The following is a 23,461-nucleotide window of genomic DNA, read 5'->3' as shown; positions in this document are numbered from 1 at the left end:
GTGGCGCGACTTTGGCTCACTGCAACATTCGCTTCCCAGGTTCAAGGGGTTCTCCTGCCTCAGCCTCTGGAGTAGCTGGGATTGCAGGCGCGCGCCACTGCGCCCGGTTTTTGTGTGTTTAGCAGAGGTGGGGTTTCGCCATGTTGGCCAGGCTGGCCTTGAACTCCTAACCTCAAGTGATCCACTGGCCTCGACCTCCCAAAGTCCTGGGGGGGTTACAGGCATGAGCCAACAAGCCTGGCCCCATAATTAGCTTTTGAGTAGCACAGTAATATTGCAGGGTGTGCACGTAAAAAGAATTACTGTATGAGCAGACATGGCTGGGTGCGGTGGCTCACGCCTGTAATCCCAGCGCTTTGGGAGGCTGAGGTGGGAGGATCGTTTGAGGGCAGGAGTTCAAGACCAGCCTGGCCAACATGGTGAAACCCCATCTCTCTAAAAATACAAAAAGTTAGCTGGGCATGATGGCAGCCGCCTGTAATCTCAGCTACTGGGGAGGCTGAGGCAGGAGAATTGCTTGAATCTGGGAGGCAGAGGTTGCAGTGGGCCAAGGCCCACCGCACCCCCTAGCCGAGGTGACAGTGTGAGACTCTGTCTCAAAAAAAAAAAAAAAAAAGGAGCAGACGATAAATTAACCTTAATTCTTGTTGGAACCCTGAGTTGGATCCTTTACATGCCAGTAACCTCAGAACTGGAGGTGGGCCTGCTGTGGTGGCTTAGGCCTGTAATTCCAGCACTTTGGGAGGCTGAGGTGGGATGGTCTCTTGCGTCCAGCCTGGGCAACACGGCGAAACCTCATCTCAACAAAAAATACAAAAATTAGCTGGGCATGGTGGTGCACGCTTGCAGTCCCAGCTACTAGGGAGGCTGAGGCAGGAGGATCTCTTGAGACCAGGAAGTGGGGGTTGCAGTGAGCCCAGATCCTGCCATTACACTCTAGCCTGGGTGACAGAGCATGACCCTCAAGAAACAAACACAAAGGCCAGGCGTGGTGGTTCATGCCTGTAATCCCAGCACTTTGGGAGGCTGAGGTGGGTAGATCACCTGAGGTCAGGAGTTTGAGACCAGCCTGGCCAATGTGGCAAAACCCTGTCTCTACTAAAAATACAAAAATTAGCCGGGCATGGTAGTGCATGTCTGTAGTTCCAGCTACTTGGAAGACTGAGGCAGGAGAATCACTTGAATCTGGGAGGTGGAGGTTGCAGTGAGCTGAGACCGTGCCCCTGCACTCCAGCCTGGGCGACAGAGCAAGACTCTGTCTCAAAAGAAACAAACAAAAGAATTGGAGGTGGCCTGGCCTCTGTGTCTAAGAGGCCTGGGCCCTCCACACCCAGCACAGGAACTCAAGCCTTCAGTCACTGGGGCCATGGGGAGGGTGGGAGGAGCCCACAGCTCAGGGGCACTGGGGCAGGCAGGAAGAGCCTCAGAGAGGAAGGGGTGACACCCCCCACCCTTGGGAGGGGCCCCCAGCGGTTGCTGAAGCTGTGTGAGGAGGAGGAGGAAGTGAGAGGAGGAGGTGAGGTGCTGCAGGAGGTGAGCTGGGCTGGTGGAGACAGAGGCTGAGCCTGGGGCTGGGTCTCCGGACAGAGGCCTGGCTTTTCTGTCAGGGCAGGGCCTAGCCCCCGCCCCCATAAAAGAGGAGACATAGTTGGCTTGGTGAGATACCCTGAAACCTCCCCACTCTCACCCCGCAGCCAGGCCCCAGGCTGGCCGGGAGTGGCCCCTCACACTGGTTCTCCCCACTTTCTCTGCCTGTGGCATTGAAGGCCCCGGGCACCATGGCCCAGGCCCTGGGGGAGGACCTGGTGCAGCCTCCCGAGCTGCAGGATGACTCCAGCTCTTTGGGGTCCGACTCAGAGCTCAGTGGGCCTGGCCCATATCGCCAGGCCGACCGCTATGGATTCATTGGGGGCAGCTCGGCAGAGCCAGGGTAAGGGGGCAGGGTGAGGGATGGTGGGATGCTGGGACAGAGGACAGGGGCTGAGGGCTGAATTCTGGAGGGAGGCCGGGAGGGTCTGGCGGTAGGGATTGGGAGGGGGACTCAGCCAGTAGCACCCGTCCGCAGGCGCCAGGTGGAACACTAAGGTGGGAAGGGTCGGGGAGGCCTCTGTACATCTCTTACCCCCAGCCTCCGAGGGTTCGCACCCACCACTGGGGCAGAACATCCTTCCCCTTTGAACCTCTGGCTCAGGAATCCCAGATCCGAATCACAGACCCATACCTCCTCCTTCCCCCTTTCCCCAAGCTACAGACAGAAACACAAGTCCAGATACAGACAGAAATTTGCCCCAGGTCACACAGGAGATCAGACACAGACTCAGATTCAAACTCAGGACTCCGGGCTTCCAGTCCAGGGCTCTCTCCAGCCAGCTTCCCCTATGAATTGTGTCCCTGTCCTGGGTGACAGCCAATCAGCCCCTCCCCCAACACACACCCACTCACCCCTTCAATCTCCTGCTTCTGCCCACATTGCGGCCACATCCTTTCCGGTCCCCATGACAAGCATTGGCGGCTCCTGGATCACAGGTCACCCCACAGGGCTCCCAGAGATCCCTAGGGCCAGGAGCTGGGTTCACCTGGGTAGCCTGGAGGGTGGCAGTGTGGGCCCTGGGTAACAGCTGCCCAGCGCCTGGATACCTGTGCCATGCATTCCCAGGCCGGGCCACCCGCCTGCAGACCTCATCCGCCAGCGGGAGATGAAGTGGGTGGAGATGACCTTGCACTGGGAGAAAACCATGTCCCGGCGGTACAAGAAGGTGAGGGGCAGGGCAGGGGCACTACTGGCCCCCAGCAGTACAAGAAGGTGAGGGGGGCAGGGCAGGGGCCCCGTTGGCCTCCGTGGCTCATTCCTGTCTGCCTCGGCCCACATCTTGGCAAAATATACTCACCCTGTGTCCCAGCACCTCCTGCCTTTGCTCCCTGCCACCCAAAGTGGGCCTCTGCCTGCTGATGAGCTGTGCCTGGGGCCTGCCAGCGGGAGCTATGGAGGCTGCCTAGTGGAGCCCTTGGCCTTGCCCACAGGTAAAGATGCAGTGCCGGAAAGGCATCCCGTCTGCCCTGCGTGCCCGGTGCTGGCCCCTGTTGTGCGGGGCCCATGTGTGCCAGAAGAACAGCCCTGGCACCTATCAGGTGAGGGAGTGGGCAGGGGCCCCAACTCCCCTACCCAGAGCCCCTCACCACACCAAACCCTCACACCCACCTTCCTGGCTACCCACAGGAGCTGGCAGAGGCCCCTGGAGACCCACAGTGGATGGAGACCATTGGCAGGGACCTGCACCGCCAGTTCCCCCTGCACGAGATGTTTGTGTCACCTCAGGGCCACGGGTACGAGGCCGGTGATACCCAGGGACCCCCAGCCCCACAAGCCCTGGGTGCTCCAGCCCACTTTCCCCAGCCCAGCTGTACAGTCTTGCATCTCAGGGGACCCAGCAAGGCCCAGGGAGGCTGAGACCTGGGCAGAGACCCCCAGAGGGTGGAGAAGGGGGTGCCTGCAGGACTGGCCCCTTATGGGGTCTTCCGGCACAGGCAGCAAGGGCTCCTGCAGGTGCTCAAGGCCTACACCCTGTATCGACCGGAGCAGGGCTACTGCCAGGCCCAGGGGCCTGTGGCTGCTGTGCTGCTCATGCACCTGCCCCCGGAGGTGAGTGACCTTGACCCTGCTCTGGGAACCCTAGTGACCTAGGCCCACGGAACCCCATCCCCAGGAACTGCGGCCTCAGAAACCTGCGATCCTTGATTCCTGGACCCCGTCCTAGTGACCCAGGGCCTCATGACTGCCAGCCTCACAGACCTTCAAGCCTAATGACCTTGACTCCAGGAACCTGGGACCCTTGATCCCAACCTTGACCCCAGTCATCTAGGAATCTGGATATTATCACCTTGACCTCACGACTCCTGATTCTGAACTTGGGGACTGTGACCCCAACCCTAATGACCCCAGAAACCCAGGACTTGAACTTTGGGACACTCCCAACCTTTGGCCAGTGAACCCCAACCCTGTGACCTTCAAATCTAATACCATGAGCCCTGTGATTTCCAACACCCTAAACCCCTCAGCAGGCCCTGTCTTGGGCAGAGGGGGGTGCTTTTGGGAAGGGCTCCCGGGAACTGAGCAGGTTAGGAGTGGCCCTGAGTCCAGGCTCCTGTGGTGCCCAGGCCCTCCCCTTCACTCCTTTCCCCTGTCCTGACTTCCCCTCTGCGGTCCCTTCCTTGGTGGGCACTTACAGGCCTGTGCCCTGCCCCTTCCCCAGGAGGCCTTCTGGTGCCTGGTGCAGATCTGTGAGGTCTACCTCCCCGGCTACTACGGGCCCCACATGGTGAGGGGCTGGCATGGGGAATGGAGGAGGGAGGGGCAGGGGCCCGGTGAGTGGGTGGGGGTCTGGGGACTGAGGGAGGTTGAGCCTGAGCTCTGGGGGTGGCGGTGCTGGCCTGTTTACGGACGTGGCCACAGGAGGCTGTGCGGCTGGATGCCGAGGTGTTCATGGCCCTGCTGCGGCGGCTGCTCCCGCACGTACACAAGCACCTGCAGCAGGTGGGCGTCGGGCCCCTGCTCTACCTGCCCGAGTGGTTCCTGTGCCTCTTCGCCCGCTCCCTGCCCTTCCCCACAGTGCTGCGTGTCTGGGATGCCTTCCTCAGTGAGGGTGAGTGGGGCAGCCAGTGGCTGGGGCAGGAGCCTTGGGGTATGGGTGGGTAGGTAGCTCACCAGCCCCGGAGTTCCCTTTTTGAGCCTCAAATCACAGGACTGGGTGTACCAAAGGTGATGGCCTGGTGCCTGGTGGTACATCACCTATCACCCATCACCCAGGCACCGCCTGGTGCAGAGCTGGGCCAGAGAGGCTTCCAGGGGAGGCAGATGGGGCGGGAGCTGGGCGATCACAGCACATGGAGGCCTGAGTGTCTCAGGGACAGTAGGAGGCATTTCTCCCTGGAGCCCGCAGGCACCTGCTGCGTGCTCACTGGCTCCGGACGTGGATCTGCAGCTGGGAATCAAGTGATCGAGACCTTCATTCTGGTGTGGGTGGGGATGGGTGGCGACAGTAACCAAATTCACACAAGATATTTATAGATTGTCAGAAGTGCCATGAAGAAGATAAAACTAGGGATGTGACAGAGTGTCAGGGGAGCGCAGGGGCGATGGGTGCATTTAAGCTCCTTCTGGCTGCTCTGTGCAGGAGGAGGACTCCCAGGGGTGCCTGTGGAGGCCTGGGGCCAGAGAGGCCACTGTCCCCAGGGGCCAGGCTACAGTCCATGAAGGAGGGCGGGCTTGGAGCCATGAAGCCAGAGAAGTGGAGGCTGGGGGCCAGGCCAAGAACAGGAGGGGAGTCGGAGCAGGGCCAAGCTGGACTCCCTGTGTCTTTGGGACTCCGCCTTGATACTGCCATCAGTAACCCACCTGCATTCTGTTCTATATATGAGATCTGGAGGTTGCACCTTAAAACATGGTAGAAATCAATCAGCATGCATACTGAATGCCTGTCGTGTGCTCGGCCAGCTTCCTGCCCTCCGCACAGTGGAGGACCATTGGCTGGCTTAGAGTTCTGGTCACAGGTGTCCAAGTCGCTATCCATGCGGTCACCTCCCTACCAGCCTCAGACCTCGAGAGCAGGGCTGGGCAGAGCTGGGCAGGGCCTGACCTGCCCGCCTGAGAGCAAACACTACACAGGCTCCCTTTATCAGAAGGACGATAGCATGAGTAGTGATTGTTTCTTGACAGTCACCATCATCACTCAATCTTGCCGGTCCCCTGGTGTCTCTTCTCAGATCAGAGGCTGCCAGGAAAGGATTCTGAGGCTCCAGGACTAGCCCAAGCTTGCACTGTGGGGAGTGCACCAAGTGCTATGCTCCTAGCTTAGGGGAGAGCAGTTCTGCCTAGGATCTTTCTAGAATCAGAGGGTCACAGAGCCAAGCTGGAAAGGCCCTTAAAGGGCTCCACCTGACCTTTCCTCATGGAGATGAGCAAGCTGAGGCCCAGGGAGGGCTTGGTGTGAAGGCGTCAGTAGCCCCGGGCTCCTGGCAGGAAGCTGGTGGCTTGGAGGGGACTGGAGCCTTGGGGTGTGGGCAGGGAGCTAGCTCACCAGCTCCGGGGTTCCCTTTTGGAGCCTCGAGTCATAGGACCAGGTGTGCTGAAGGTGATAGTCCTGTGCCTGGTGGCACATCACCTGCCACCCGAATGCCGCCTGGGGTAGGAGCTGGGTGATCATAGCACATAGAGGCCTGACCGGCTCAGGGAGGGTAGGAGGTGCTCCTCCCCGGAGCCCACAGGCACTTGCTGGCTCCAGATGTGGATGGCATCTGAGCATCAAGCGATTGAGACCTTCATTCTGGCGAGGGTGGGGATGGGAGGTGACAGTAACCAAATTCACAATATACTAACTCTTCCCCCAAAGCATCTGTGGCTCTTGAGGCCGACTTGACCAGTGCAGCGGGCTGTGTCGCCCAAAATGCAACTCTACCCTCTGTCATTGTACCTGAACTGGGGGGGCAGAGCTGCAGGAGAGTGGCAGGCACATGGCTGAGGGCAGGTTTGGGTGCAGAACTGTGGAGGGGCAGGGCCGGCCTCCCAGTGAGTGAGCCTCCGGCCTGCAGGTGCCAAGGTACTGTTCCGTGTGGGGCTGACATTGGTGCGCCTGGCGCTGGGCACTGCAGAGCAACGAGGGGCCTGCCCTGGCCTCCTGGAGACACTCGGAGCCCTTCGAGCCATCCCCCCCGCACAGCTGCAGGAGGAGGCCTTCATGTCACAGGTGGGTGCCCCCGCCTCTCCTTGGACTTGCCCAGCCCCTGCTGCATGGGGGAAACTGAGTCCCAGAGCAGGAACCCAAAGCGAGAATGGGGACTTAGTTCCTGTCCCCTGAGCTTCAGAGAACACGAAAACCTGAGGCTTCCAGTGGCTTTCTGTGGCTCCCCAGCGAGGCTGTCTGTCAGCCCCTCAGTCCTCAGCCACTTCCTGGGCTGGGGACCTCAGTTTCCTGTTCCTGCCTTGAGGCCGGGCAAACGCAGCACCAACTGCTCCCCACAGGTGCACAACGTGGTGCTGTCAGAGCGGGACCTGCAGCGGGAGATCAAGGCCCAGCTGGCCCAGCTGCCCGATTCTGCGCCGGGGCCCCCGCCCCGGCCACAGGTCCGCCTCGCTGGGGCCCAAGCCATCTTCGAGGCCCAGCAGCTGGCAGGGGCACGACGAGGCGCCAAGCCTGAGGTGCCTCGGATTGTGGTGCAGCCCCCAGAGGAGCCCAGACCACCACGGCGGAAACCCCAGACCCGCGGCAAGACTTTCCATGGGCTCCTGACTCGGGCCCGGGGCCCCCCCATCGAGGGGCCTCCCAGGCCCCAACGAGGCTCCACCTCCTTCCTGGACACCCGCTTCTGAGAGGACCATGGACTCAGTGTTCCCCAGTCTCAATTGCCTGATGGCTGATGCCAGCCCTGCAAATGGGCACCGCACTTTACTCTTGGGACTCGGCTTCCTTCCAGGCAAGGACCAGACGGTGGGGGAGGAGGAGGTCCTCCGTGGTACATACTGGGTCAGGCACTAGCATGGAGGAGGGTCACAGAGTGGGGCACCTGAGGACTCATGGAACCGTCCTGGTGCCCAGGCCCTCACAAATACCAAAGCCGGCACCATAGGAGTCAGGGAAGGGGTTGGCTGGGTGAAGGGACCCCAGAGGGCTCCAGGAATAAAATCTTTTTGAACTTGGATCTTCGGATCTTCAGATCTTCAGAGCCTTGGATGGCGCTGGATCAAATGCCCTCCTCCCAACCCCAGACAGACAGCCCCTTCCCCTCCTCCCTCACCTGCCCTTCCCAGCCCTGCCCTCTCCTGGTCCTGCCCTGGGGACACACTGAGGCTGCCCACTGGCAGCTGGGGAAGGTGTTTACATAAATAAGAGCCAATTGAAAGTTACCCTGCCCCAGCGTCTGGGGACAGGAGTGGCTTTTGCACCTGCAGGAGGAGGGCGCCCCAGTGGATGGCGAATCCAGGAGTTCTACCCCCTTTTCTGCCCTCCTTCCCCTCCCTCCAGGGTGGTTCAGAACTCGCTGGGATGGGGGACTCTAACCCAAGTCCTCCCCGCACCCATGGTCCTGGTCACATCTGTCAAAGGGACCCAGGCAAGAACAAAGGCCTAGTGTGCCGCGGACAAAGGAGAAAGGTCCCGCCAGCCCTCGCCCCTCCCTGATCCCTGTGTCTGCCCCCTCGGGACCGCCACCATGGAAACCCCCTCCCACACTCACTAATAGCCCCTGTGGGTGCCTACGACTTGAGCCATCGCCAGGGCAACAGGGCTGGTTCCGACACAGGCGTGTGTCCCGCAGTGCCCGTTCCCAAGTGCCCGCCTCTCAATGGGGAACACGGCAGGACTCCACATGGATGGGAGGCATCTGCAGGCTCGGGCTCCACAGGTGGTTATTGGGTGGGGTGTCAGTGGAGTCACCTGTCGGACTCTGGGTTTGGAATGTTCTTTCGACAGGGCCACAGGCTGCATCTATGTGGCAAGTGCCAGGTCCTGGGTCCTGGGCAGACCTGTCCTACTCCCAAGGAGCCTACCCCCTGGAATAGGGAATCATGGTGGCCCAGACCCTTATCTGTCATTTATCTGGGGGAAACTGAGGCTCAGGAGAAGCAGGAACTTGCAGAAAGCCTTACTATCCATGGCAGACCCAAGGTTTACCCCTGCCCCGACCACTGGCAGCTCCCCGCCAGGCAGCCCCCTGGGAGTGCTGTCTCCTTCTCCTTCCCCACCCCACCCCCAATCCCGCACCAGCCTGTGTGTGTGGAGGAGGCAACAGTCGGACTCCTGTGCGTTAGAGAGCGCTCCAGAGCCTCCTCCGCCCACTCCTCCTCACCCCGCTGGGATGCCTGCAACTTAGTAATAGCTTTCTTACCTGTAGTTTACAAAACCCTTTCCCAGACACCCCCTGCCAGACCCTCTCTCTGCAGGTGGCCCCCGATATCCCTGTTAGAGACACAGAGGCTCAGTGAGGACAAGGACCTCACCCAGGCCCACAGTGAAAGGCAGAGCCGGCTGGAATGCAGAGGCAAGGCTCTGTGCTGTGTAGACTATGCCTTAGCCTTAGACGAGGAGTGTCTTGGAATCTCAGGCACTGTAGCAGGCAGGGTGGCCAGGGTCAGGGGGCACTTGTCCCTGAAGTCTACTTGGGAGCTCCCCACCCTCCACAGTTCAGCTCTTCGCCTGGGAGAATAGGGGAGCAAGGTGCAGCAGCCTCAGCCCTGGGCCGAGGGTCTGTCATGAGCCTGCGGGGGCACGGTGGCAGTGGTTCACCCTGGACACAGACCCTAGGAGCAGGTGGTCTCCGGCAGGGCCCCTCTAGCTGGGGCTCAGTCACTGCCTTTCCTACGCAGGAGACTGTTTTCTGGGCAGCCCTTCTGTAGGTTTCCTTATCAGCCATCTGCATGGGAGCCCTAGCTCATGGGTCGGACAGAAGAGGACCAGTGCTCTCCCGGCGTGAATCCTCGCACACATGCGTTCTCACAGGCTCTCCTCCGCAGGGCTGCGCCGGCCCCCACAACACCTTTTTGACAGCTAAGGAAAGATGTCTATCCTCCAGGCAACATGCAGCCTCACCAGAGTGCACGGTGTAGCAGAGTGGGGCATGACCTCTCACCCAGGTGCCTCATGTGCAGTGAGCAGCCGACACAAACATGCTCAGAGAACCTAGGAAGTCCCTACAGATCTGCCTGGAAAGGGGCTCAGAGAAGGGAAGCGAAGCATCGGAGGGCACGCAGTGTGTGGGGACAGGAGCTGGGAGGGCCCTGGCATGTCTGTCAGCCTGTCTCAGAGTGGGGCATGCAGACTGGACACGAGTCGGGGCATGCAAAGGAGTGGATGGCGGGCAAATGGGTGCCTGCCATGGATTGGGGGGACCCACGGTCTCCATCTTGCACTGCCACCCACTTGAGGTTCCCTGAATTCCCACACTGTTCCAGGCTCCCAGAGGGGTCAGACTTGGACTCCCTGACATGGGAAAGGCCCTTTCTCCTTCTCTGAGCCTCAGTATTCTCCCGCGGATAATGGGATTATAATAGCCTCCACCCCAGCCTCAAGAGTGCTCTCCCAGCTCATGATGGTGATGATGACTGTTCAGTCCAGCTGCACAGCAGCCAAAGCACTCCCTCTCCTCACCCCACCCCTACCTGACTTGGCTCCGCCTCAGGTGATATCCAGGCTTTCCTGGCAGGGGCAGAGCAGAACCACCCTGCCCACCTGCCTGCCCCAAGTCCCAGGGCCCTGAGCTTGGGCTGCAGCTGCCCAACTCTGATTTTCCTCCGTGTCCACAAGGCAAAAGCCAGTGCAGCCAGGGACCAGCCAGGGTGGCCTGGGAGAGGGCACACCACACAGCTCTCCGTGCGGGCACACACGTATTCTGGTAGAAGATCCCAGCTCTGCCTCTCACTAGCTGTGTGACCTTGGGCAAGTCACACGACCTCTCTGAGTCTCATAATTGCTCTCTTGCATGTGAAGTGTTAAGCCTGGGCTAAGTGTGCACTGTATCCCCATTTGAAGATGAGAAAACTGAGTCCCCAGGGCTGCAGAGCTTGTTAAATTTGTTGTTACGTGTCAAAAACTCATGCTCTTTGGATCACACCCAGGCCCCACCGTGGGACCCCATGGGCGCTCAGGCCACCCAGGCAGCAAGGGATTGGGTCTCCTGAGGTGGCTGTACCTCATTCCTGGAGCCTGGGCCAGCTGCTGGGAGGGCTGCATGTGGGCCTGGAAGTTGTGTGGGGAATGTGGGCTGGGCTAGGCACCCTGGAGAAGCCATTTCCGCTCTCTGCCAACCCCTCCAGTGGTAGACAGGGATGTATCTGCACAGACTGCCCTGTTTATGTTGCAGAAAGGGTCCAACAGCTGTCATCTCTGTCCCTGATGTGTGTGGGCCCCTCAGTGCTCTCCCCCAGGCCAGGAGGCTCTCAAGGACAGCCAGGGCTCAATGTGTCCAGCTCTGAGACAGGTAGGGAAAGGGAACGACTAGGGACTGTGAAGGGGAGGAATCAGAGCCATGGGCTGCCCTGCCTGGGAGAGGGGAAGCAGCCCCATTCTAGGCTGCGGAAACTGAGCTTCAGATCACGAAGGGGAAGGGCCCAGGTCCCACAGCCAGAGCTAGGATTGAAACCCACTGGTAGGACACACTCCGGGAGAGGGTGTGAATCTTTGGTTGTGCTTCTGTGGGTGAATTGTGGCTGTGACCCAGGTCTCTTGGGGTAGCTTCTGTGGTTGTTTGGGTGGGTGCACTTGGGTGTGAGTATGTGTGTCTTGGGGAGATTGTAGCTTCAACTCCGGGTGTGAAGTCGACCTAGGTGGGTGTTGATGAACAGAGCAGATTTCTTTTCCTTTCTTTCTTTTCTTTTTTCTTTTTAAAGAGATGGGGGGCCGGGCACAGTGGCTCACACCTGTAATCCCGGCACTTTGGGAGGCTGAGGCGAGCAGATCACGAGGTCAGGAGATTGAGACCATCCTGGCCAACATGATGAAACCCCGCCTCCACTAAAAATACAAAAATTAGCTGGGTGGACTGGGCACAGTGGCTCATGCCTGTAATCCTAATGCTTTGGGAGGCTGAGGCAGGCGGATCACCTGAGGTCGGGAGTTCGAGACCAGCCTGACCAACATGGAGAAACCCCGTCTCTACTAAAAATACAAAATTAGCCGGGTATGGTGGCGCATGCCTGTAATCCCAGCTACTCCAGCCTGGGCAACAAGAGCGAAACTCCTCCCCCCGACAAAAAAAAAGTAGCTGGGTGTGGTGGCTCGCACCTGTAGTCCCAGCTACTTGGGGGGCTGAGGCAGAAGAATCACTGGACCCGGGGAGGCGGAGGTTGCAGTGAGCCAAGATCGTGCCACTGCACTCCAGCCTGGTGACAAAACAAGACTCTGTCTAAAAAAAAAAAAAGGGATAGGGTCAAAAAAAGAGATAGGGTCTCGGCTGGGCACAGTGGCTCATACCTGTATTCTCAGGACATTGGGAGGCCGAGGCAGGCGGAGCACCTGAAGTCAGGAGTTCAAGACAAGCCTGGCCAACATGGCGAAACCCGGTCTCTACTAAACACACAAAAGTTAGCCAGGCATGGTGGCTTGTGCTTGTAATCCCAGCTACTCTGGAGGCTGAGGTAGGAGAATCACTCGAGCCTGGGAGGTGGAGGTTGCAGTGAGCTGAGATCACGCCACTGCACTCCAGCCTGGGCGACACAGTGAAACTCTGTCTCACAAAAACAAAAACAAAAAAAAAGAGAGAGATAGAGATAGGGTCTCACTGTATTGCCAGGCTGGAGTGCAGTGGCACAACCAGGACTCACTGTGGTCTCGACCCCTGGGGCTCAGGTGATCTTCCCACCTCAGCCTCCCAAGTAGCTGGGATTATTACAGGCCCACACCACCTCAACCAGCTAGTTTTAAAATTTTTTTTTTTTTTTTGCTATGCTGCCCAGGCTGGTTGCAAACTCCTGGGTTCAAGCAATCCTCCTGCCACAGGCTCCCAAAGTTCTGGGATTATAGGCAGCCACCACACCAGAAGAGACTGGATCTTATAGACATCCTGGCCCCTGTGTGCAAGTCCACTGGGCCCAGAAGTGAGGAGCAAGCTGCACAGATGTGCAGAGACCCTGGCCCAGGAGGGCCTCTCTGGGAGAACATGCAATAGGGCAGAGCGCCAGCGCCTGGGACAGAAAGCTGCAGGGCTGGGAGCTCCGGCCTCTATCCAAAGGTAGAGCTCAGGGCTGTGTGCCCCAGGCTGCTCTCCCGGGCACACCACCCCTAAGGGCGGGCCCTTGTACCAGTCTCTGCCCGCTCCGGCTCTCCCCGCCCCTCCTTTCCATCTCTTCTCCACGGTGGCCTTCCTCTTTCTTCACAGCCCTAAGTCTGTGACCCCCGACGACAGTCCCTGTCCATCTGCACCTGGCCCTCTGTCGGGACTTCCTCTGTGTCTCTGAAGACCTCCGTCTCTCCTTGCCTGCTCCGTGCCCTCCTCCTGCCGGGTTCGTGTCCTGCCCCACGCCCCCAGGTCTGGGACGTTTTCGTGGCGGGTGGGGCAGGCACGTTCCTGGCGGGTCCCTATCGGTCCCTGTCGGTCCGTCCGCCCCGCGCCGCCCCCGCCGGGCACTGGGCATGCCCCGGGCGTTTCTATATAAAGCGGCGCCGCTTGGGCCCGGCGCTGTGCCACTGCCACCGCCGTCGCCGCTGCATCCCGCCCGGTCCGAGTCCGCCCACCACGCCCGCCCAGCCGCTACCGCCGCCAGGTACCCAGGCTCCGGCCCCGCCCCGGGAGAGCCAGGGAGGGGGGCGGCCGGGGCAGGAGTCGCGGGGACGAGAACCCCGCGCGCCCGCGCTCCGCGGCGGGACCCTCGACGCTACGCTCCCCACCCCCGGGACCTGGCGCCCCCCACTCCCCCCGCACTGGAGGGGCAGAGCCGAGCCGGGACCCTAGGGCAGGAAGGACCTGTGAGCGCGTTGGGGCAGGAGCCACTCGGTCTGGGCAGCAGAAATCCCTCCCCATCTTCGGGGTGGGGGTGGGGCGGTCTTGGCCTTTCTCTGCAGGGACAGGTGTTGGCCACCTCTCCACTCCCAAAGTCTAGGGGCTGGAAGGCCAGGCAGGGACCTGGATGCCCTGACTCCTTCGTCTCTCTGTCCCTCTGTCTCTGCCATCAGTCTTTCAGCCACTCCACCCACGAGATGGTGAGTCTCCTGCCGTCCCTCCCCCACAAGGCCCAAGTCCCTGGGCAGAGAGAGGGCCCAGAGGACAGCAGGCAGCACCCAGGACCTAAGCCTGGGGGTTGCCCCATGCAGAGAGCTTAGACCCACGACCAGCTCCCCCACCCCCACCCTGTAGCTGCGTCCTGGGAGGTGGGCACTCTTAGTGCCCTGTGACAGTCATTCATTCCACGGCCCCTCAGGGAGCTCACCTTCTACGAGAGGGCACAGAGGCTCTGGCCCTGGCAAACTGGGATTCAAGCCCAGGTGTGAGGCCTAGTCCTCTGCCATCTGGCCCACAGCACACCATCTCCCAACAACCAAGAGATTCTCTTCGTCCCAGCCTCATCAGCCCCCAGGGGATGGGACAGGGCAGGCACCAGGCAACAAGGCCCAAAGAGACCTCATAACTTGCTCAAGGTGGCTGAGCCTGTCCCCTGGAGGACAGACCCAGCAGGCAGGCCTGTTCAGGCCTGGGGACTGCAAAGAACAAGAATTCCATTCACACAGAGCCTCCCAGCAGCCCCCATATGGGGTGCGCCAGCCTCAGAGAGGGGAGGGACATTAGGTTTCATCCAAAGAAAGCATTTCCATGACTCAAAATATCTGCAAAGAGGGGTCCCAGCCCTCCCCCTCCTAATGTCTAGCCCAGGGCTGGGCACACAGTAGGGCTTCAAGGCCTACGTGGGGATGACAGGGAATCACATTTAGGTGCCAGCACACTCCATGCTGGGTCATGAGAGAGAAATAAGCCACCCCAGAGTGATGGCTGGGTTCGTTCATTCACCTGCTCTTCGGTCAACAAACATTTACTGAGCAGTGGCTGTGTGCTAGGCACGGTTTAGGTGCTGGGGTTGCCTCCATGAACAAAACAAACAGAAACCTCTGCTGCTGTGAAACAAGCTAAGGCGGAGCCCAGCGTGGGGGCACGGGGGGTGCTGGTCAGCAGGACACTGCTTCCTGCCATTCCTCCAGGGGCACCACACAGACAGTTTACAAAGCACTCCCACCATCGCGTTCCCATTAATGCGCCTTCACCCCCAACACAGGCCTTTCCTCTCCTAGTCCCCGGGACGGTGTCAGCCCTGAACACAGCCCAGGCTGGGAGAGTGGGGGGCTTACACCCTTGGGTGACTTAATGTGACCACTGGCCCATCCTGCCCAAGATCCACCACTTCTGCCCTCTCAGCTCTCCCTGGATCCATCTGGTCCCGAGTGGGATTGCCCACTGGGCTCCAAGGACCTGGAGGATGAGGGCCCCTGGGGAGGGGGCTCTGGCCTGCCGCCCACAGGCTGCTTCCCTGGCTCCTGGCGCCAGGACGTGGTCCTGGACTGCAAGGGATCCCCCGAGGGGACCGAGGCCCGGGCCTGGACTGTCTACTACTACAGCCTCCTGCAGAGCTGTCTGCAGCAAGCTGGCCTTCCGGAGACCCAGGACCGCAGCCAGGCGCCCCGCACAGGTGCCCAAGGGCTCCCTGGAGGGGGGCACCCCTGGGGGCAGGGAGGGGCCCCCAGCCCAGTCTGCTTCCTCGTCCATGTCAAGGTCAGCCCCTTCCCCCAGGCTCTGGTTCGGTCTGAAGGCAGGAAAGGCACAGCTAGTTGGCCTAGGGTAGGCAAACATTGTTTGCAAGGGCATCTGGCACCAGTGAGGTCAAGGATTGGGCTCTCTGCCCTCACCCCCTCCCCAAAAAGACCCAGCCCTGGGATTGGGAAACTGTTGTGTGGCACTGAAGCTTCTAGAGAAAGGTCTTGGGAGCTGCGGCAGAGGCAGCTCAGCAGCTGAGACCCCCCAGACTCCTCCCCTTCTGCCCCTCCCACGCCTGTTGTATATACAGATTTTGTGTGGACAGAGGGTTCGCAGGTAGAATACCTGAGAATCACAGACTCGGTCCCATTGTACAAACTGGGAAACAGGCTCGGAGGAACACTGACTCCTCCGAGGTCACACAGAAAGTCAGAGCTCAGGCTAGAACCCAGGTCTCCAGTCACCCAGCCTGCAGCACTTCTGGAACAACTGCAGAAAGGGCGAGCCCGTCTCACAGGGCAGGACTGGTGGGCACGTCCACTCCCTGTCTGTCCCCTGTCTCGTCCGATTCCTGGGAAAACTCTGGGGGCCCAGGGTGAGGCCATGGGTATGGAGGTGGTGGAAGGTGGGCAGAGAGACAACAAGGGCGCCCCTGGTGAGCTGGGCCATGTTCTCTTTCCCGAGGCTGTCCTGGGGCGGAGGTGACCTTGTGCGTTCTGGGCTCCCCCAGCACCTTTCTGCCTGTGCTGCTGGAGGGTGGGGTCCAGAGCCCGGGTGAGTGTGTGCTCAAGTTTCCCCATCCCCTTCTACAGAAAGGGCAGCCCTGCCCTGGCCCAGCTACATCCCAAAATACCCGCCAACCCTGGCAACTGCCTGCATTCCACTGGAGCAGCTGCCATGCCGAGTGGGGTTGGGTTCTGGGATCAGCTGCCCCCACTCCGCTACCCAGGGGCCCGGGCATGGGCCATCAAGCCTTCCCTGGCCAGCCACTTGCCTTCTTTGCCCACAGGAAACATGCTCCTTTGCCTGTCCCCTGCTTGGTTGATGAAGGTGCCAGCACCTGGGCAGCCGGGTGAGGCAGCCCTGCTGGTCCTCAAGGCTGTGAGCTTCCACCCTGGGGGCCTGACATTCCTGGATGATTTTGTCCCCCCACGCCGTGCCACCTACTTTCTGGCAGGCCTGGGTCTGGGGCCCAGCCGGGGCCGAGAGGCAGCAGAGCTCGCCCGTGACCTGACCTGCCCCACAGGAGCTTCGGCTGAGCTGGCCCGGCTGCTGGAGGACCGGCTGCTGACAAGGCAGTTGCTGGCCCAGCAGGGTGGTGTGGCTGTGCCAGCGACCCTGGCATTCACTTACAAGCCGCCAGGGCTGCTGCGCGGAGGGGATTCCAGCCCAGGGCTACGGCTGGTGGAGCTGAGTGGCAAAGAGGGCCAAGAGACGCTGGTGAAAGAGGAAGTGGAGGCTTTTCTGCGCTCCGAGGCCCTGGGTGATGTCCTGCAGGTAACAGGCTCTTGTCCACCCTGAGGTCTGTACAGATGCCAGCAGGATGGGACCCAGGCACGGCTACCAAGTCTGGCTGGGAAGGTGTCCCTACCTCTTAGCCCTGCCACTGCCCCATCTCTAGGGCAATCCCCTGCCCTTTTGCCTCAGTTTACTCACCGGCTCCTGTGGTGGAAGCGCCCCACCCTGCAGTACCTGCGGTGGCGTCCAGGAGGCCCCTTTCCCCTCCTTGCTGCAGGTGGCTGTGAAGCTCAGTGGCTGGCGCTGGCGGGGGCGGCAGGCATTGCATCTGCACCCACGGGCAGAGCTGGGTGCAGCGGTGAACACAGTGCTGGCACTGCTGGAGAAGCTGGAGGAGGAGGAGAGTGTCCTGGTGGAGGCTGTGTACCCACCTGTCCAGCTGCCCTGCTCAGGTGAGAGTCACCTGGGCTGGCCAGGGGTAGGAGCTTGGTGTGGCCTTCTGGCCACTCTGTGCTGGCCTTAGACCTCCTTGTCTTTCCCCAGATGGTCCTTCACCTGGCCCTGGCCTGGCCGTGCGAATCTGTGCTGTGGTGTGTCGGACACAGGGTGATAGGCCACTGCTGAGCAAGGTGAGTGTGGCCCAGGCCCAGGTTGTGACCCTGCCTGCCACACCCCAGTCCAGTCCCAGTGGTTTGCCAAGGGCCCCTGAGCCATCTCTGGGCAGAGAGGACAAAATCCTTAGAGGGATCGAAGTTGCCTCTGGGGAAACTACTGGGTCTGACCCGTCTTCACTTTCCTGCGACCCTTCCAGAACCCCTCCCACACCGAGAGCCCCTGCCCCTGTGCTCAGCCCCACGCTGGGTAGTACCAGGGCCCAGGGGGCTGAACTGTCTTTCCAGAGGGTCTTGCCCACCTAGAGGCTGACCCAGGGCTTCCTGATAAACCTCTAGTGCCTGGAGTCCTTCAGGAGGGGCCTCTAAGCTGGGGAGTTCAGGAAGGCTTTTAGGGACCCTACTGGGTACCCAGCTCTAGGCTACACTGAGAGGGAGAGATTCGACCCTGCCCTCAGGGAGCTCCAGTGGGGTAGGGGAGAGGGGAGATGCTAGGACGGGGCACACCAGGGTGGCCCAGGCCCTCAGGGCTGCAGGAGCCATCCTGGAGCGGGACGCCAGCTGGGCCTGGAAGCCTGGGTAGAATCCCTGGAGGGGTGTGGGGACCAGATGGGGAGTGGCAGGTATAGCTCGTGTGCAATTTAAGACATGCTGGAGGACGGGGCTTCTTGAATGTCCAGTGAGGGGTCTGGTCTGAATCTTGGCACAAGGGGGTGGGGGTGTGCATGGGGGGCAGGAGTGTGTGGGCCTCCCTCTGAGCCGCCCCCTGCCCAGGTGGTGTGCGGCGTGGGCCGCGGAGACCGGCCTCTACGGCACCACAACTCCCTGCCGAGGACGCTGGAGGTGGCGCTGGCCCAGTGCGGCCTGGGCGAGGAGGCGCAGGTGGCGGCCGTGCGGCAGCGCGTTAAGGCGGCGGCCGAGGCCGCGCTGACTGCCATGCTGGCTCTGGAGGCCGCCCTGAGTGCCGAGCAGCGCGGCGGGCGCCGGGCGCACACGGACTTCCTGGGTGAGTGACGGCGGCCGGGACGGGGGCCAGGGCCCGGAGCCGAGGGCCAGGGGCAGGAGGGCGGGGGCTGCCCGCGCTGAGCTCGCGTTCCCCGCCGGGCGCAGGCGTGGATTTCGCGCTGACAGCGGCCGGCGGCATGCTGACCCCCGTGGCCCTGGAGCTGAACGGCGGCCTGTGCCTGGAGGCGTGTGGCGCGCTCGAGGGGCTGTGGGCCGCGCCGCGGCTGGGGCCGGCAGCCGACGAGGCGGCGGCCGCGCCGCTGGTGGAGACCATGCTACGGCGTTCGGCGCGCTGCCTCATGGAGGGCAAGCAGCTGCTGGTGGTCGGCGCGGGCGGCGTCAGCAAGAAGTTCGTGTGGGAAGCGGCGCGCGACTACGGGCTCCAGGTGGGCGGGGCTGAGCCCCAGGTCCTGGCCCGAGCGGTGGAGGCGGGACTCTGGGGCGGGGCCTGGAGCAAAGGGGCGCTCTTGGGGCGGGACCCCCGCTCTAGGGGCGGTGCTTGGGCGGGGCATCCTGGCCCGGTACACGGAAGCCTGGGCGTAGGGGCGGGGTCCGCCGTCCTGAGAGGGTGAGGAGACTCCGCTAGTTCTGTGCCTGCCTGGAGTGAGAGGCCATGGGGAGAGGCAAGGAGTCCTCCGCAGAAAGAGGAGTGGAGCCCGAGTAGATGGGCTGGAGGAGGGACAGCGTTAGCGCCAGAGCGGGGGCCTTGAATGCCAGGCTAAGGAGCCTGGCTCTGTCCTGGGGAAAGGGCGGGCCCTTTGAGGTTGAATTCCTGACACTTGGCACACAGGACCCGCAGAGGGTGCTGGGGAGCCGCATACAGATCCTGAATCCAGTTCATAGCAGGGCCTCACATTACAGAATCTAGAGCGAGCCAGGCAGGTAGACTTTTATTTTGAGACAGGGTCTCACTCTGTTGACCAGACTGGAGTGCGGTGGTGCGATCACAGCTCACTGCAGCCTCGACTTCCTGGGCTCAAGCGATCCTCCCACCTCAGCCCCGCTAATTTTTTTTATTTTTTATTTTATTTTATTTTTAATACCGAGTCTCGCTCTGTCTCCCAGGCTGGAGTGGAATGGCACAATCTTGGCTCACTGCAACCTTCGCCTCCTGGGTTCAAGTGATTCTCATGCCTCAGCCTCCTGAGTAACTAGGGTTACAGGCGTGCGCCACCATGCCCAGCTAATTTTTGTATTTTTAGTAGAGACAGAGTTTCACCATGTTAGCCAGGCTGGTCTCGAACTCCTGACCTCAAGTGATCTGCCCGCCTTGGCCTCCCAAAGATCTGGGATTACAGGCGTGAGGCACCGCGCCCGGCCTGCCCGGTTAATTTCAGCATGAGCCACCGCGCCCAGCCTGCCCGGCTAATTTTTAAATTTTTTTTTTTTTTTTTTTTGAGACAGAGTCTCACTGTGTCCCCCAGGCTGGAGTGCAGTGGCGCGATCTCGGCTCACTGCAAGCTTCGCCTCCCGGGTTCACGCCATTCTCCTGCCTCAGCCTCCTGAGTAGCTGGGACTACAGGCGCCCACTACCGCGCCTGGCTAATTTTTTGTATTTTTAGTAGAGATGGGGTTTCACCGTGGTCTCGATCTCCTGACCTTGTGATCCGCCTGCCTTGGCCTCCCAAAGTGCTGGAATTACAGGCGTGAGCCACTGCGCCCGGCCAATTTTTAAAATGTTTAGTAGAGACCGTATCTCACTCTGTTGTGCAGGGTGGTCTTGAACTCCTGAGCTTAAGCGATCCTCCTGCTTTGGCCTCCCGAAGTGCTGGGATTACAGGTGTGAGCCACTGCGCCTGGCCAATTTTTAAAATGTTTGGTAGAGACCGTATCTCACTCTGTTGTGCAGGGTGGTCTTGAACTCCTGAGCTTAAGCAGTCCTCCTGCTTTGGCCTCCCGAAGTGCTGGGATTACAGGTGTGAGCCACCGCACCCGGCCGAGTAGACATTCTTATCCCCATTGAACAGATAAGCAAACAGGCTTATCTGTTCAATGGCTTCCTCTCCCCTCTCCCACCGTGCAGCACCCCCTGGGGACACCACCTCTGTGTTCCCTGCCTTGCTCAGTGTTTTCTCCACTTGGAATGCCATGCCACTGCTGAGGCTGTGTTACTTTGCAGAGAGCCGCCCTCCCACTCTCTTCAGTGGCTGCCTCTGCCCTGGGTTCCCCCAGCAGGCAGTAAGCTTTAGGGGCACGGGGCCCCACTGGATTCCTCCCAATGTCAGAGCACTTGGGGTGAATGATGACCAAACCACTTGTCCCCAGCACCAGCCCTGGTAGTTTCTCTGCAAGCCCCGGCCAGTGAGGCTGCCTGTGGGAAAGAGTCTGCCGTGCTCTCTCACACCCTCCTCTCTGTGCTGCAGCCCCTCCCACCCAGATCATGCCTTTTCCTCCGGCAGCCACCTGGCTGACTCTTATTCTTCAGCTCCCAGCTTAGGCATTGCCTCGTCTAGGATGCCTTCCCTCCCCTCCAGCCTGTATTAGATGTTGCACTTCTGCCTCTTCCATTTATTCAGTCAATCCTCAACACATATTTATTGAGCACCTAGTGTTTGTGCACTCGTATCCCCCGAAGACCTGGGCCATCCTAGGCCCCATCCTATCCCCCTAGCACCCAGTACTGGCTGACCTGGATATGCCCTGCCCTGTGGCTTCTGCAGCTGCACCTCGTGGAGTCAGACCCCAACCACTTTGCATCCCAGTTGGTACAGACCTTCATCCACTTTGACATGACCGAGCACCGGAGGGATGAGGAGAATGCACGGCTGCTGGCAGAGTTGGTGCGGGCTCGCGGCCTAAAGCTAGATGGCTGCTTCTCCTACTGGGACGACTGCCTGGTGCTCACAGCCCTGCTCTGCCAGGAGCTGGGTCTGCCCTGCAGCCCCCCAGCTGCCATGCGCCTGGCCAAGAAGAAAAGCCTCACCCAGCTGCACCTGTTGCGCCACCATGGCCCACCCTGGCCTGCGCCCTCCCTCCATGCTGTGCCCTGCTGCCCACTGGAGAGCAAGGCTGATGTGGAGAGGGCCGTGCACCAGGTACCCCTGCCGGGTGTCATGAAGCTGGAGTTCGGGGCAGGTGCAGTGGGCGTGCGGCTGGTAGAGGATGCGCCACAGTGCCATGAGCACTTTTCCCGGATTACCCGAGACTTGCAGGGCGAGGCCGACCACCCGGGCATTGGGCTGGGCTGGGGCAATGCCATGCTGCTGATGGAGTTTGTGGAGGGCACCGAGCACGATGTGGACCTGGTGTTGTTTGGTGGGCGGCTGCTGGCTGCCTTTGTCTCCGACAATGGCCCTACGAGGCTGCCTGGCTTCACTGAGACGGCGGCCTGCATGCCCACCGGGCTGGCATCAGAGCAGGAAGCACAGATGGTGCAGGCAGCCTTCCGCTGTTGCCTGGGCTGCGGGCTGCTCGATGGGGTCTTCAATGTGGAGCTCAAGCTGACCGGGGCTGGGCCTCGGCTTATCGAGATCAACCCCCGCATGGGTGGCTTCTACCTGCGTGATTGGATCCTGGAGCTCTATGGCGTGGACCTGCTGCTGGCTGCTGTTATGGTGGCCTGCGGCCTGCGTCCTGCCCTGCCCACCCGCCCACGTGCTCGTGGCCACCTGGTGGGCGTCATGTGCCTTGTGTCCCAGCACCTGCAGGCCCTGAGTTCCACTGCCAGCCGTGAGACCCTGCAGGCCCTGCACGACCGTGGCCTGCTACGCCTCAATCTGCTGGAGGAGGCCCTGGTGCCTGGGGAGTACGAGGAGCCCTACTGCAGTGTGGCCTGTGCCGGGTCCAGTCCCACCGAGGCCCGCCTCCGCCTGCTGGGCCTCTGCCAGGGCCTGGGCATTGACGGGCCCAGCTACCCTGTTGCTCACTTCCTGTCTCACTTCAAATAGCACTGGGGCCAGGGGGCAGGGAAGCAGTGCTGGGAGTACTGACTGTGGTACCCTCTACTCCCTGGAGCTCTTCCTGCCTCTCTCCACATCGCCATGCCCCAGCCCCAGCCTGGCCTGCTGCAACGCCTAGGTCTGTTTCAGAGCAGCAGGGCAATTTTGACACCAAGGCATCCTGGACTCAAGGGCCTCTTGCCCTCCCAAACGCCCCAGTCCAGCCCAGAGCTTCCCCAGCATTCTAGACTTGGAGAAGTGACAATGACCGCACACACACACCCCCCTCTGTCGCCAGCTCCCCAGGTGGGAGTGAGCCCAAACCCAGCCCCTCCTGTCCACCCCTCCAGGTCTCACTCTCTTCCTGCCACCTACAAGAGGAGAGGACCTGGCTGGGCCCCAAGCCTTGGACAAATCCTAGAAAAACCTGAGACTAGAACCCTTGTCTTTCTCTTACCCAAATTCTAGGATAGCTCTAGAGCCTGCTAAAAACTTGGCGGCATCCAACCTGCCTCATTCGGCCTGAGCAGTAGAGGCAGGTGGACTGTGGACAGAAGCAATCCTCTTTCCGCTCACCCCGGGCAGACACTACTGCCTGCGTTCCCCCGATGAAAGGAAACAGGCTGAGAGGGGAAAAATGACTGCTCCAGCATTATACCACCGTGGAGGGTGGGTCACAGGACATGATGCAGGGTCCAGATTTCTGTTTTGATCAAGTCTTACATGCCCATTCAGCTTCTAGGCCCCCCTCACCTCCCTGCCCTCATTCACGAGTGGCCCTGAGACATGTGAACGCCTCCCTCCTATGCATCACAAACCTTCTCCACGAAGCTTTGGTGCTTTGGCCTCCAGCACACCTAACTAGCATTGGCAAAGGAGTCTACATTCTCTTCCTCATTCAGGGAAGATGCTTTAAGAACTCCTGCCTCTGTGCAGCACAGGAACTGGAGACAGCTCCCCAAACGTCCCTCCCCAAATAAAGGCTTATGTACTAGTGAAGTGTCTAGATAGGTTCTCTTGACTGGACAACTCCTCCCAGGATCAGCTAGATAGGGGGTGGGGAAGGGGATTCAAGGGGATTGGGGATACTTGTAGCATCTGGAGCTAAGGGAAAACCACCCCACTGGCCTGGTGTCTGGGTTGCCCTGGGTTGCCAGGGGCCTGCCCTATACCCACATCAAGACCTGAACCTGAGGATCTCCTTTGGTAGAATTACAACCAAAGGGCCACATCCAACCAGATAACCCTCTGTGTGCCTGGAGACCCTTGAATTCTGTCCACCTCAGT

The 23,461-nt window shown here is 60.6% G+C and overlaps 2 protein-coding genes across 5 annotated transcripts; both read left to right on the top strand.

Moving 5' to 3' along the window:
• Window positions 1–1,484: 1,484 nt before the first annotated feature.
• Window positions 1,485–7,687, top strand: TBC1D10C (TBC1 domain family member 10C). 3 transcript variants are annotated; one of them, XM_025357980.1, is made up of 10 exons: window positions 1,491–1,533; window positions 1,695–1,930; window positions 2,657–2,756; window positions 3,022–3,129; window positions 3,218–3,324; window positions 3,526–3,640; window positions 4,251–4,316; window positions 4,451–4,640; window positions 6,586–6,740; window positions 7,016–7,687. In XM_025357980.1, the coding sequence occupies exons 2-10, from the start codon at window positions 1,779–1,781 to the stop codon at window positions 7,361–7,363; spliced, it is 1,341 nt and encodes a 446-aa protein (XP_025213765.1). In that variant the 5' UTR covers window positions 1,491–1,533; window positions 1,695–1,778; the 3' UTR covers window positions 7,364–7,687. The 3 variants fall into 3 exon arrangements, with proteins under 3 accessions (XP_025213766.1, XP_025213765.1, XP_025213764.1); XM_025357979.1 differs by having other exon boundaries at window positions 1,495–1,533; window positions 1,767–1,930; XM_025357981.1 differs by lacking the exon at window positions 4,451–4,640 and having other exon boundaries at window positions 1,485–1,516; window positions 1,767–1,930; window positions 3,530–3,640.
• Window positions 7,688–13,166: 5,479 nt separating this feature from the next.
• On the top strand, window positions 13,167–23,173 carry CARNS1 (carnosine synthase 1). 2 transcript variants are annotated; one of them, XM_025357977.1, is made up of 10 exons: window positions 13,167–13,246; window positions 13,656–13,682; window positions 14,887–15,157; window positions 15,907–15,996; window positions 16,232–16,719; window positions 16,958–17,132; window positions 17,224–17,309; window positions 18,066–18,297; window positions 18,402–18,682; window positions 20,957–23,173. In XM_025357977.1, the coding sequence occupies exons 2-10, from the start codon at window positions 13,680–13,682 to the stop codon at window positions 22,181–22,183; spliced, it is 2,853 nt and encodes a 950-aa protein (XP_025213762.1). In that variant the 5' UTR covers window positions 13,167–13,246; window positions 13,656–13,679; the 3' UTR covers window positions 22,184–23,173. The 2 variants fall into 2 exon arrangements, with proteins under 2 accessions (XP_025213762.1, XP_025213763.1); XM_025357978.1 differs by lacking the exon at window positions 13,656–13,682.
• Window positions 23,174–23,461: the final 288 nt, after the last annotated feature.

This window comes from Theropithecus gelada, chromosome 14 (genome assembly GCF_003255815.1).
Source record: "Theropithecus gelada isolate Dixy chromosome 14, Tgel_1.0, whole genome shotgun sequence".
Classification (NCBI taxonomy): Eukaryota; Metazoa; Chordata; class Mammalia; order Primates; family Cercopithecidae; genus Theropithecus; species Theropithecus gelada.
Note: the sequence above shows the minus strand (reverse complement) of the source record. Positions and strands in the feature narration are given on the sequence as shown.

Excerpts from the sequence above, each read along its gene's own strand:
- TBC1D10C (XM_025357980.1), top strand. The coding sequence starts at position 1,779 with ATGGCCCAGGCCCTGGGGGAGGACCTGGTGCAGCCTCCCGAGCTGCAG. Across the intron at positions 4,317-4,450 it reads GCTACTACGGGCCCCACATG|GAGGCTGTGCGGCTGGATGC; the intron begins GTGAGGGGCTGG and ends ACGTGGCCACAG. Across the intron at positions 4,641-6,585 it reads GGATGCCTTCCTCAGTGAGG|GTGCCAAGGTACTGTTCCGT; the intron begins GTGAGTGGGGCA and ends TCCGGCCTGCAG.
- CARNS1 (XM_025357977.1), top strand. Across the intron at positions 17,310-18,065 it reads ATAGGCCACTGCTGAGCAAG|GTGGTGTGCGGCGTGGGCCG; the intron begins GTGAGTGTGGCC and ends CCCCCTGCCCAG. Across the intron at positions 18,683-20,956 it reads CGCGCGACTACGGGCTCCAG|CTGCACCTCGTGGAGTCAGA; the intron begins GTGGGCGGGGCT and ends TGGCTTCTGCAG.